Source organism: Neomonachus schauinslandi, chromosome 2, assembly GCF_002201575.2.
Source record: "Neomonachus schauinslandi chromosome 2, ASM220157v2, whole genome shotgun sequence".
In the NCBI taxonomy this organism is placed as follows: domain Eukaryota; kingdom Metazoa; phylum Chordata; class Mammalia; order Carnivora; family Phocidae; genus Neomonachus; species Neomonachus schauinslandi.
The window spans coordinates 76,814,113-76,826,420 of NC_058404.1; the positions used below are offsets into that span (position 1 = coordinate 76,814,113).

The 12,308-nt window shown below is 39.9% G+C and overlaps 1 protein-coding gene across 3 annotated transcripts in view; it reads right to left on the bottom strand.

Moving 5' to 3' along the window:
- Positions 1–12,308, bottom strand: part of DCLK2 (doublecortin like kinase 2) — a 144,077-nt gene that overhangs the window by 19,997 nt on the left and 111,772 nt on the right. For 2 of the 3 annotated variants that reach the window (XM_021698880.2, XM_021698879.2), the window contains 4 exons: positions 10,544–10,619; positions 9,593–9,701; positions 7,887–7,944; positions 160–279 (listed from right to left, as the gene is read on the bottom strand). In XM_021698880.2, the coding sequence (XP_021554555.1) occupies positions 160–279; positions 7,887–7,944; positions 9,593–9,701; positions 10,544–10,619 (363 nt within the window). The remainder of the gene's footprint in view (positions 1–159; positions 280–7,886; positions 7,945–9,592; positions 9,702–10,543; positions 10,620–12,308) is intronic. The other variant, XM_044912602.1, reaches the window with a different exon arrangement.

Here is a 12,308-nt window from a genome sequence, read left to right on the forward strand (position 1 = left end):
GAGTAGATGAAAAAAATGACACAAGTGCCATGAACAATTATTATAAATAACAAAAGTTTCAAGGTAGCAAAACATGTTTCCAATTAGGGCCTTCAAGAATATGGTAAGTCTTGGGATTTGGCACCAATGAAATCTCTTGAAATCTTTCCATCCTCTTACTTTGACCAATTCCATCACCAGGAAGAGCTCAGTAGCTGTTTCCATCTCCTCAACCAGCATGATGATATTTGGATGTTTCACCCTGCGCAGGATGGACACTTCATTCTCAATCAGGTGCTCCTGTCAAAGGAAGGGTTTAGAGAGGGTTTAGAGAGGTGGGTCAGAAACCACAGAAACCTCTTCTCTAGCTCTATATTCTGGAAGATGCACTACTGTAGACTGGATGCCGAAGGAAGCATCTCCCTTGGTGCAAAGACAAAACCAAGCCCTGGCTGAGTTGGTTTCCATAGGGACAGGACAAGTCAGTGTGACATGTCATTGTCACTAACAAAAAGGAACTGATATCCTCAAAATGTCCCTTGAAAGGGCTCAATGGTGCCACCCTGGCACATAAAATATACTACCTTCTTGTCTCTTCATTACCGCCAACGCTTAAGAGGTCATGACACTGAGAAAGCTTGGGCACAAAGCACCGTGCTTTGTGATTCAGCTGGAACCACTTTTTTTTTTTTTTTTTTTTAAGAGAGGGAGAGAGAGAGAATGTTAAACAGGCTCCACGCCCAGAGCACAGCCCGACACAGGGCTCAATCTCATGACCCTGAGATCATGACCTGAGCTGAAATCAAGAGTCAAATGCTTAACTGACTGAGCCACCCAGGCGCCCCTGGAACCACTTTTTGAGTATACACTCAAACTCAAGATCAAGTATACAAGGAAACTGCATGTGTATGGAATACAACTTGAGCATTAAATTTTTTTAAACCATTACTAATATGAATTTGAATTTCATGTTGAACATATGAGAAGAAAAAAAAAAAAGGTCCCCTCTATGGCTGGGCATGGAATCATTCACCAGAAGGATGTTCCTTACAGTCTCGTATTTCAGAAATCAGGAAACATTGAGTACCACAGGGACCACTGTTTTCATTTTAGCTCTAACCTCTTCCCTGAAAATACTACCTGATTATCAATCCTGGTGAGTCATGCAGCTGGGATCAGCACTGTAGCAAAATGTTTACCCACAGCATTAAGGAATTATTCTCAATACGCCAAACATGAATCATGAACAACTACTGCTCTATTTTTATGAGGCATGAAAACATTTCAACAAAATCACATTTGTTAATCCTCATGAGCTATAACAATAAATTATTTTGAATTTAGGGTATGCTCTGTTAAATTAACTAATTGCCCTCTGACACATTCTGGGTTTTCAAATATAACTTTTACATAAAACTTACCATATGAGAGAGAGCTTTTGCTACCTAAATACACACATATGTATATATCCGTGTATGTGTGTGTGTTTATGTGTCCCCCTCATAGTGTTCCTTTCACCTTTGCTATCATCAATCTTAGCACTAAATTTAGTGTTCCACTGAAGTGGTAAGATAATTATGTCTAGGTCAAGATGTCATTTAGGTTCTCCACTTCATGCATCCATGTGGACACGTCTTTTTACTCTAAGCCACCTCAAACAACAGATTAATATACATTATATCAAATGAATGAGGAGCATCCACAGGAACCCTGTGCAAACTCCTGCCCACATGGGCCATTTCTCCAGTGCTGAATGCACTGTGCTTGTCCAAGTAGTCACTCAGTGAATGTTGGCAAATGGCAGTGCAAATGCTAAACTGAAGCAAGAAAAGAAAAGAACCAACATTTACTAGGAACCTAGTCACTATCTGTCAGTCTCTTTGCAAAGGAAGTATTTGTATAATGTCTTAACACTTTATCCTTAGAACAGTCTTTTGAGGGAAAATGCAAACCTAGGTTTCTGACATCCAAGCCCACATTTTTTGTACAACACAATATCACCTTTTAAAAAGGAATACTTCAGTAAAAGAATATTTCCAAGTGAAAATGATAGCTGCAAAGCAGAAAATACTTAATTCCTTGAAAAGACAGGAACGAGAGAGGTCCAGGCAGAATCACACCAGGCTTTGCACAGGGAGGAAAATCTATGCCCCTTAATGAGCAGGGGTGGGAAGTCTCCATCCAGCCTGAGACTCAGCAAAGGCTTCCAGATCTCAGACCCTAACAAACCACGACAGGGAGGCCGGGGACAGGGCCGCCTACCCATTAGCAATCCCTTCTGTCTAAGTTACAGAGCTGCAGCACCAAGCAGCAAACAGTGCCCTGGTCCCTCCCAAGAGAAGCAGCTTGACAGCCAACTCCTTGTGGCCACAGGGACAAAGACTCAGCAAACACTCCACATTGGTTCACTTACTTCGAGGCCTCTGGATCATCTGTGCCAAGTCTGCCCTTTATCACACTAACAGGCAGAGTTAGATGTACTTTTGCGAACACGTAAAGGTGAGCAAATGCATTTCTTTCACTCTACATGAAGCCAAGACAACAGGAGTTACTACCACTGCAGTAAGAAAGGCGTTTTATTTTAAAGCTAAATGGATCTATCACTTCAGTACACCCCCCCTTCCTCCCTATTGTCTCCGAAGTTGGAGGAGTCTGTAAGTTTCCCTCTATTCAGGGGCTCTGGTAGGGATGCTAATTGAGAGTGACACATGTAAAATCATCCCTATCACCAGTACCCCAGGAGCTCTCTCAAATCCCTGTTAAAATAAGATGTCTACCACCTAGGGAGACAACACCTCTCAAAAGTTATCTTTTTCAAGAAAGGCTCAAGAGAAAGTCTTCTGGGAACTTTCTGATTGTGGAACTTCCCCAGGACCACCAGCAGTGCTACATCTGAAATACTGAGCGAGTGCTGCCGCATGCCGCCCACCATGGCTCATTAGCTCAGCCCTGGGCTCTCCTCCACGAAGGCTAGGGTTCTACTCACTCAGTGAGTTTCTGCTGGAATGTGGGAGATGGTAGCCTTTGTCCCCCAACCTCTGACTTTGCCTGTAAAACTGTGTGGGAAGGAACAACCTGCTTTTTAAACTGATCATCATCGGAAGCAAAACAAAAGTAGCCCATAAAAATCTTTACAAATGTCATCTCCGATTTCTTAGGCAACCCCTGTGGAATCACTGTGCCCAATACGTAAAAACACTCTCTAGATTACATTTGCCAGGAAAAAATCTCTCAATACAGTACAAGCGTCACTTTTCTCTCAAACTGCCGTGAACTTACATTATTCAGCCATCTACCATTATTCCTGTTAAGTGATTCAGGACTCTAACTCCAAATAATTTACATATGAATCATTTCGTGGCAGTGTTCCAGGGTTCTGAGTGAGAGTAAATACAAAGAAAACTGCTAACTTGGCAAAAGATACCACCTTATCTTTGGCCATGGTGGTTTTTAATGAGAGAGAGAGAGAGAGAGAGAGATGGATTAGGGAATAAACAACTCTCCCAAACAAAACTAATCATCTTGTCTCTAATGGCCCCAGCCCCACAAAGCAGCCTTTCCTCCTGTGCCTTCTGTCCGGCTAAATCAACCTGGCTGCCCAAAGCAGACAGTGTTCTCCCAGCCCCTCCCTCATCCTCCACTACAGCCCATCAGTCCCCAGCTCCTGCCAGGTCCACCTTCTCAACAGCCTCTGAATCCACCCATTCACTTCTATCCCTATTGTCAATCTCTTGCCTGGGCCTACAGGTGTTTGTACAGGTTTTCTCTGTCTGGAACCCCCGCCCCCCCCCACAACACACACACTCCTTGGGGGACTCCTCTGTGTTCCTCAGGTCTAGATTGGACCTCACCTCCTCTAAATAGCCTCCCCCGCTCAATCGTGGCTGGGTTAGGCACCTTCCTTCTCTCTGTGCCCCCTGTTCTTGCTTCAATCACTGCTCTCACCCTGCTGTCTGAAGGCTTCTGTTTACCTCGCTCTCCAGCAACCAGCACAGTTGGTTCTGAAGTGTATGAGTGAGTGAATAAAGACAGCATGCATTGCTCTTGGCCAACAGTGGCTGTCTAGCTGGATTCCACATTGCTTAGTGAGTATTGCTCCCCAATGAGAGGGAGTAAATGTCCAAATCACCCCATATGATTTCTGTAGTAAGATGTATGTAGTGGATTGAATAACAGCCACCCAAAGATATCAAGGCCTAACCCCTGGAACTTGTAAATATAACCTTATTTGGAGAAAGGGTCTTTGCAGATGTGATTAACGATTCTGCAATGAGGAGATAACCCTGGATTATCTGGGTGCCATCACAACTGTCCTTATGAATGGAGGCAGAAGGAGATTTCACAGACAGAAGAGGAAAAATAAACACACAGAGGAGAGTGATGGGAGGAGAGAGGCCAAGATTGGAGGGATGTGGCCGTAAGCCAAGGAATGCCATCAGCCACCAAAGCTACTCAGAGTCAAAGAACAGATTCTCCCCTAGAGCTCCAGAGGGAGTATGGATTTCAGACTTCTGGCCTCTAGAACTGTGAGAGAATAAATTCCTGCTGTTATAAGGCACCAAGTTTGTAGTAATTTATTCCAACAGCCTCAGGAAACAAATACAATATACATTTGGATTTGTGTTGTGCTTGGGCCCATTACATGGAGGTGATGAATGCGTAACTGTGGGAAGAAAAGGGCAGACCACTTCGAAGCACCGTAACAGAGAGCTCAGAGCTTCGTACACTATGCAAATTTAATAAATAATCATTTAAAATGAACACTTTTTAGAATATTAGATAAAGAAGAATTCTTTTTTTTTTATGCTGTTAGTCACCATACAGTCAGTCTATCATTAGTTTTTGATGTAGTGTTTCATGATTCATTGTTTGCGTGTAACACCCAGTGCTCCATGCAATGGAAGAATTCTTAAATTTACAAACACCACAGCCTTCTCAACAGCCTCCATAAATCTGGCCCCATGGCAAATCTTGTAATGATCTCCTACTCAGAGGCACCTAACATGCTTTCCATCCTCTGGGCCTTTGCTCAGGCTGTGCTAGGCCCCTGGAAGGCTTTTCTTTCATTGCTTCTATTGAAGTCCTAACCACTGCTGGAGTTTCAGCTCAAATGCTTCCTCATGGCATCTTCACTGATCACCTACTTCACTCATGTGCTTCCTCCAAACTCCCATATATTCTCTGCAGAACTGGTATTAATTTATATGTGAGATTACCCTATTCCTAGCACAGTTTCTTGCACACACATCAAATTTTAGGTAAATGAGTCGATTAATCTGATAATGTACAAGTATATGACAGAAAAGCAAAGAGAAGGCCAGAAAAGGTTGAGATTTTTTTCTCCAGGTTCTTATTACATGAACAAATGAATAAATTGAACTTGAACAGGGAACGTGGCAGACTGGCTAATGTACAGGCTACATAATCAACGAGCACAAAATTCCAATCACTGCTCTGCCTCTGTGTGACTTTTGGGAAGCTATTTAATCTGAACCTCTGTTCATCAGTGAAACTGGTATATCTTGTTTAGCAAGTCATTAAAGGTAATGTGCAAAATTCCTCTATGTCCAAGCCTGGAGAGATGATACATTTTAGTAATTTAGTTTCTGTGTACAACCCACAAAACAGAGGTAACCAACAACACCCCAGAATAGTAGCTGATTCCACTATGCCTCCCCCTAGATTTTGTCTTAAAAAAGAAATTCTCTATACCAATTTTTTCAAAAATAAAAGTCAACGGGGAAATCAACTTATTTGGAACAAACCAAGTTTTTAAATTATAATTTTATACAAAGTAGAAATAGTTGCTCAAATAAGCAAAATGTGAGGATGGAAATAAGCATATGATCATGAATTATAAAAACAGGATGACATTCAACGACAAGGAAAAACAGATCCAAATGTTTAAAGTGACCTAATCATTTGCCTCAGCATTTAGTGTACCAGACATATTTTTGCACATAAAGAGCTTTTTTCAACTACTAAAACAGCTGCTTAAAATTTAATCAGGTAAACAATATCCCTACCATAGCAATTTTTTTTTTACTTTTTTGATAAAAATACTTTATTACAGTTGCTTAGAACTTGGCTCCCAAAATTATGACACATTCTGCTTAAATTCCACAATACCAGAAAGAGCAACACTTACTTACATATGAGGAAAAGGCTTTGTAGTTAAAAATTTAATAATATTGTTAGAACAATAAGTAAAAGCACACATTTTATTTAAAGAATATTAACTGTAGGAAAACCTTACTTATTCAAAGAAAAGGGGGGCATTTTGTACAGTCTCTGCTTCATTAGCTGTCACAGTGTGGTTAAAAAAAAAACAACATATGACAAATTTGCCTTTTGCCTTTCTCAAACTTCAACATAATATTTTAAGTTTTCTGTTAAAAATACATAGTTTTGTAAATTTCCAATGAAGGCCACTTTAGGAGTTCCATTAATATAAAATCACGACTATCACTTTAAATCTTAATTAATTATACATTCTGAATTTCTGTGGCATATTAATAATGTTAACAGTTAACATGTGCTAAAATCTTATATACTGGTATTTCTCTACATGTTTTCCATACCTGAATTCAGTTAATCCTCACAATAACCTGTGTCTTAGATATTATTAACAACCACATTTTAGAGGGAGAAACAAACAGAGGGGTTAAGTAACTTTTCCAAGGTAGCACAGCAAAAAGAAGCAGAACCAAGACTAAAACTTCATACACTCTGGCACTAGAACAGCACGGTTCAACAGAAATAGAATGTGATCTACATATAGAAATCTAAATTTTCTGATGCCCCCATTAAGAAATGTAAAAAGATGCAGATAACACTAATAACTTACATAACCCAATATATCCAAAATATTATCATTTCAAAATGCAATCAAACAAAAAAGAAATTAATGAGGTACCACACTGTTTTTTCGTACTGTCCACAAAAATCTACTGTGTATTCTAATCTACACTTTAATTCAGACTAGCCACCTAGGAGTTCTTGAGCCGCTTTCTTAACTGCTATGCTAACAGAAAGTAATTTTAAAAAGGTCTTTGTCATCCGAGCTATTATCTTTTCAAACATAGTTAACATATCAATACTCCAGCAGCACTTCATCATTTGATCTTTCCCAGATCAGCCTGAGAGTGGGACAGAAGAAAAAAAGTTGATGGGGGGGAGGGAGGGGCAATTCTTCATGGTGTTTCTACATATCCTCTATCAGCTTTTGTTACAAACTATCTTCCCAAGGGTATTTGTAACATAGAGATCATAGAGATAGGGTCTCCCTCAAGGGTAGAGGACAGATTGGTTTCCTGACCATTATCATAAAAATAGTTTTCCTCTGGGGCAAAGTTTGGACAGGTTTGCTAGCAGCCCCCTCATAAGACTGGGGGTTTACTAAGCTTGAGGATCCTCAGCTGTGATCTAAACCTATTCTGTGTATAGCAACCGGCTGGGCCCCTCTGCATCACTTCCGTGGGACTTGGGAGCCAAGAGAACCAATGCTACCTGCTGTGTCACAAGTTATAAAAGTCTTTTGTCTCTGACCCAGCAATCCTGTGTCTTCAGCCAGCATCCATAAAGCAAGAAGGCTAACTCATTAGTTGGAAAGTAAGGTGAAGTCTTAGACTCATCACAGTTTGTGATAGATCTTTTGAGCATTGCTGAGTTTTCATATACGCATCTCCCAAAGAAGAGAACTTACATTTTCTATAGCTAGGACCGGATCAAGTCAATTTATTATTTTAGGATTAAAGTGAAAAATGACAAGGAAAAAAAAACCATGTTGATAGTGTTTCCCCTATTATTATCAATGGTCTATTCCTATTAAGGCCTTGTCAATGCCCACTTAAATTCCTTCACCGCAGTAAACATCTCACCAAGTTTCTCAGTTTCTTATACTGTACCTTTCCACAACATTTGGCTTTGTCTATAATCTTCAGGGCAAATTCCTTTCCAGTGGACCTATGAAATAATCAGAGAAAGGCAATTAAAGACACAAAGATACAATCATTCCCGATTTCCTCTACTAAAGGAAACGAAGATATTCTTCTAAATATCTTTTAGAATAGGAAAACAGTTCAATAGAGAAGTACTACCTTCCTCCTCTGTACATTAGGGACGATAGTGAGTGGGGTCAGGGAGAAAGGTACCCAAAAAAAGAAATGAAAAAATCCAAAGCCACACTGTCATTCTCATTTTATGATGTTAATAATTATAATATTAAATAATTCACATATTAAAAGTATTTAAAACTCTGTTGTATCAAAGCTGGACAAGAAATTTTTTCCATACTTAAATCTCAAAAGAGTTCTCTTAGGAGGCAGAATAAAATTAAGAAAAATTAATCAAAATAACTAAAATTTTTCTATGATCAATATATCTTTACGTTAATCTACTAATGACTAAAAGGCCCTAGGCTTTCAATATCTCTTTCTCAGCCAAAACTCCAGCTGGTGCCATTTTAGCCACACCCTTAAATGCCTGTATCTGGTAGGAAAGAGATCATTTACTTGGACGTACAAATGTTGAGGTTGTTAACGTTTAATCACCTTTAACACAATTTAATCTGAACATGCCAAAAAGTATTGTTTAGCTAGGAAAACAGTTCAACAAAAAACACTGCAGTATTCTGGGAATACATTAGTTCTCTCAAGTGCAACTGCTTTTGCCACATGGTCACAGCACACACTGCGGAAGCTGACCTGAGAAGAGCAACTTTCACTTAAATTGCTTCCGCATAACATAAAACAAAACCTGACTCAGATTTCTAATGAGTCCGTAGAGATCGTATCTTAGATGCTTAATTTGTTACTTGGGTGGCAAACTGTGCACCAGAGCTAAGTAAAAGGACTCAGGGGACAGGGCAGTGTCCTCTACAAGGAGCACGAAAGCTTCACTGGAGATGCGGCAAAAAGGAAAAGCTTTCTGGAAAACTCCCCACCAATAATAAAAATTACCACTTAGAACAAGTAGGGTATTGACCTATAAACACAAAAGCTCTAACCTGAGTCTTTTCCAGTTTGTATATTGTTTACAAAAGGCCTGGAATTTAAAAAGAATGGATTTCTTACCACTTGAGAATTTAGGACCTTAAACAACATAAAGTTGAATAAGCAAAAATATAATTTTAATATAGGCAAAAGTTGGCTGACCCTGATCTGAATAGAGTCAGAGCTCATATATCTGAACTCCTAGTATTTACAATTAAGTATTAATTGAGAGGGTTACTGTGGGGCTTAAAGGGGTTAATAATACAAGCACAGCATCGAGAACATGCCTGACACAGATAAGTGCTATAGGAGATTTTTTTTTTTTTTAAATGAATCTAATTCTTTCCTATTCCTCTCTGGCTCATGGATGAGACCTGATAAATCTCTCAGCCCAACTGCGTACAAAGCAAGTTTATACTCTGGGCCTATACCTATTTTTTCCAGGTCAAACTGCCTGTGGGCTTACAAAACAGCTGGTCCTACCTAACTGTAGACTTTTTCAGGAAGGGGGAAAAAGAGACCTCCCAGGAAGGCCTTTTGTTCTTTCATTCAGCTTAGTAAGAATAAACTCCAGGGGAGAAATGTAGGTAAACAAATGATTATCCTCACCATCCACTCACCTGTCCATGCACTCTTTGACTACTGCAAAATTCCCATCACCAATAACCTTCCCGATTTTGTATTTCTCAAGAAGAGTTGATGATTCAGAACACCTGTTTCCATTCACACCTGCACAAAAGGATAAATGCAAAGTCTAGCAAACACATCAGCATTTCACCTTGATTCCTACATTTCTGTAAAATAATAAATTGCAATGCAATTGATTTCTAAATCTATGGTGAACCATAAGAAAATTTCTAAGCATAGTTTCTGAACACCTGAAAACCTGAATCACCAATTTCCTTTTGACCTTGTTGTGAAATCTGAAACCAACATAATCAATAAACCTAACATATCCCTGAAATATCAGCTGAAATAAGTAAAAGAAAATTTAACCTAAGCTTTGTAAACCTCTTTGTTAACTCTCGAGGAAGGGAAAGGGGATGATGGTGGGGATTCGATCTTAAAAATTTTCAAGATTTCTCCTTAAGATTTTCTAGTAGAGAAAAGTCTACCCAGCTGTGGGATACCTGTTAAGGCTAACTCCTGGCTCAAAGTCCTCTCAAAAAGGGGAAGGGCGGGGGAGAGGCAGGAGAAGGAAGTGGTTAAAAGGACTACTTTTTACAATGTATCCCCAGGGCCCAGCACAGAGCAGACATCCAATGAAGAAACACACCTTTGCTACCTAATTGAGAGAAAGGGAAGTCTACATGTAAGACTTGTGAGCAGACTGCCACTAAGGAAAAATAAAGGAAGCCCAAGTGTAAAATCTGAAATTGGGTTAGCTTAATTAAAAACAAGGATATTTTATATATCCTGAAGTGACCTCACCAAGGCTCATTAGGCTAATCGGTGACATGATTACATCCCTATTGAGGAAGACCATAATTTAGCACAAGTGGGTTTTGGGTGGCCACCAAGTTCACATGGGTGACTTCCTTTATAAAAGTAATCATCAGATTGAGGACTACCTTCAGGACTCATGCAACGACCAAGTTCAGGTCCACCATTTACATTGGAAGAAGATCTGCCATGTGCAGAAATCTGCTGAAAGAGGAGAGTGACCGTTATTTATCGGGAAAAATTTACAAATCTTCAGCTAGCTAATCCTTAAAGAATAGAAAATGCTTACATTGTACAAAAGTATGATGTTACAAAAAGAGAGGAGGCATCTCTTTCTCCCCATCTCTTCCCTATATCATTAACACATTTCTTCCTTAAAGTATTTTCAAATCAGACTGGGTATCAGGAAATTGACAGTGTATTGCTCTGTTTGATACTGTTTTACTCTTGACCTCAATGGAATAAAGTAAAGGAAACTATCATGGCACCAGAGCAGAACAAGCTACTTATTAGTGGCATATAAGGTTTAGAACTGTAGGTAATTCCAAGAAATGTGGGTACGGAGTCCCCAGATCCCACAGCGACCCTGTGGCGGACCTCAGGGAGTCCCTGCAAAGGTGGAGCCCTTCTCAGAACTTAGCTTCATGCCTAGGACTGAATCACCTTCCATACTCTCCTGTGGATTCCAGATCCAGAGTGCAGCCCTGGCTTGACCCTCTTCTTTACTTCTTACTTGACAGCAAGAACTCCTCCTAACCATTTTAAAGACTAACTACTAGGAACGAGAGGGAAATAAAAGATAAAACTAAAAGATAGGTTCTAACTCAATAGGGCTGAAGTTCCCAGTCCAATCCAAAAATATCCCTAATTCTTAAAAGAATTGAAAAACTCATATTATGACTATTATTCATAACAGGTTTATCATTATGTCTGCTTAGGGAATTTTTTCTTTATCCCTAAGGGCTCTTAGGCTTTTGAACTCAAACTTTTCTCTTTGAACTATAATTGACTTTCTTTACCCTTTTCTTTTTTTAATTATTCCTTTCAGAAGCTTCCAAGGTCAAAGGACTTACCAAATACTGAGAAGCCTCTTCAACATTTTTTGTATTGGTGAACTTATCTGCTTGCCTCTATGCCCAAACTATCCTGGTACCCAAGTCCCATAATAATTGTGCCTTATTCATCACTGCATCTCCCGTATGCAGCACAGTGCCTGGTACACACAACACTGAATTCATACTTGCTGATTAAAGGCATACATGACAGGGCCAAGCCAGGGAGACACCCGTCCCAGAGTGTTCACAAGTTAGAGACACTGGGTCTACTCTTCTCTGGATGAAGTAAGAACCTCGCAGATACCGAGTCCAGTTCAAAACCCAGGAAAGCGCAATACTTATATACATTGCTTCAAACAGGATCATCCAGAAGTTCTTCTGGAATGCGATACAAGCCTCAAGAATAGGAGGCATTAAAAATTGGTCTGTTTTCTCAGATCCCATGTAACCACCTTGTGTGGACATGTGGACAGTAAGACCAGCAGCAGCGTGTTCTCTTAGGAACGCGAGGCCAAGGAAAAGCAGTTCTGAGAGACAACAAATCGGCCCCTGTCCTGAGTGGCAAACATGCTTCTCACAGGTTTTGTCTCCTTCACTCTGACATGGAGAAAAACTGTGTAGCAATGTGGGTGTGTGTGTAAGGTCCCTTTCAGGCCACTCTTAACTGGATGACAATACTACCCAGTGACTCCTCAGAGTTCTATCATTTTGTTTCTCACAGGCAGTGTTTCAAAATTTAGCTTTTTTGTTTTGTTCTATTTCTTTGCTGCAGAAATGAAAGGCAATTCCAAAATCAGCTGTAGTCTATGCTCAAATGTTTAAAAGCTAGTTTGTTTAA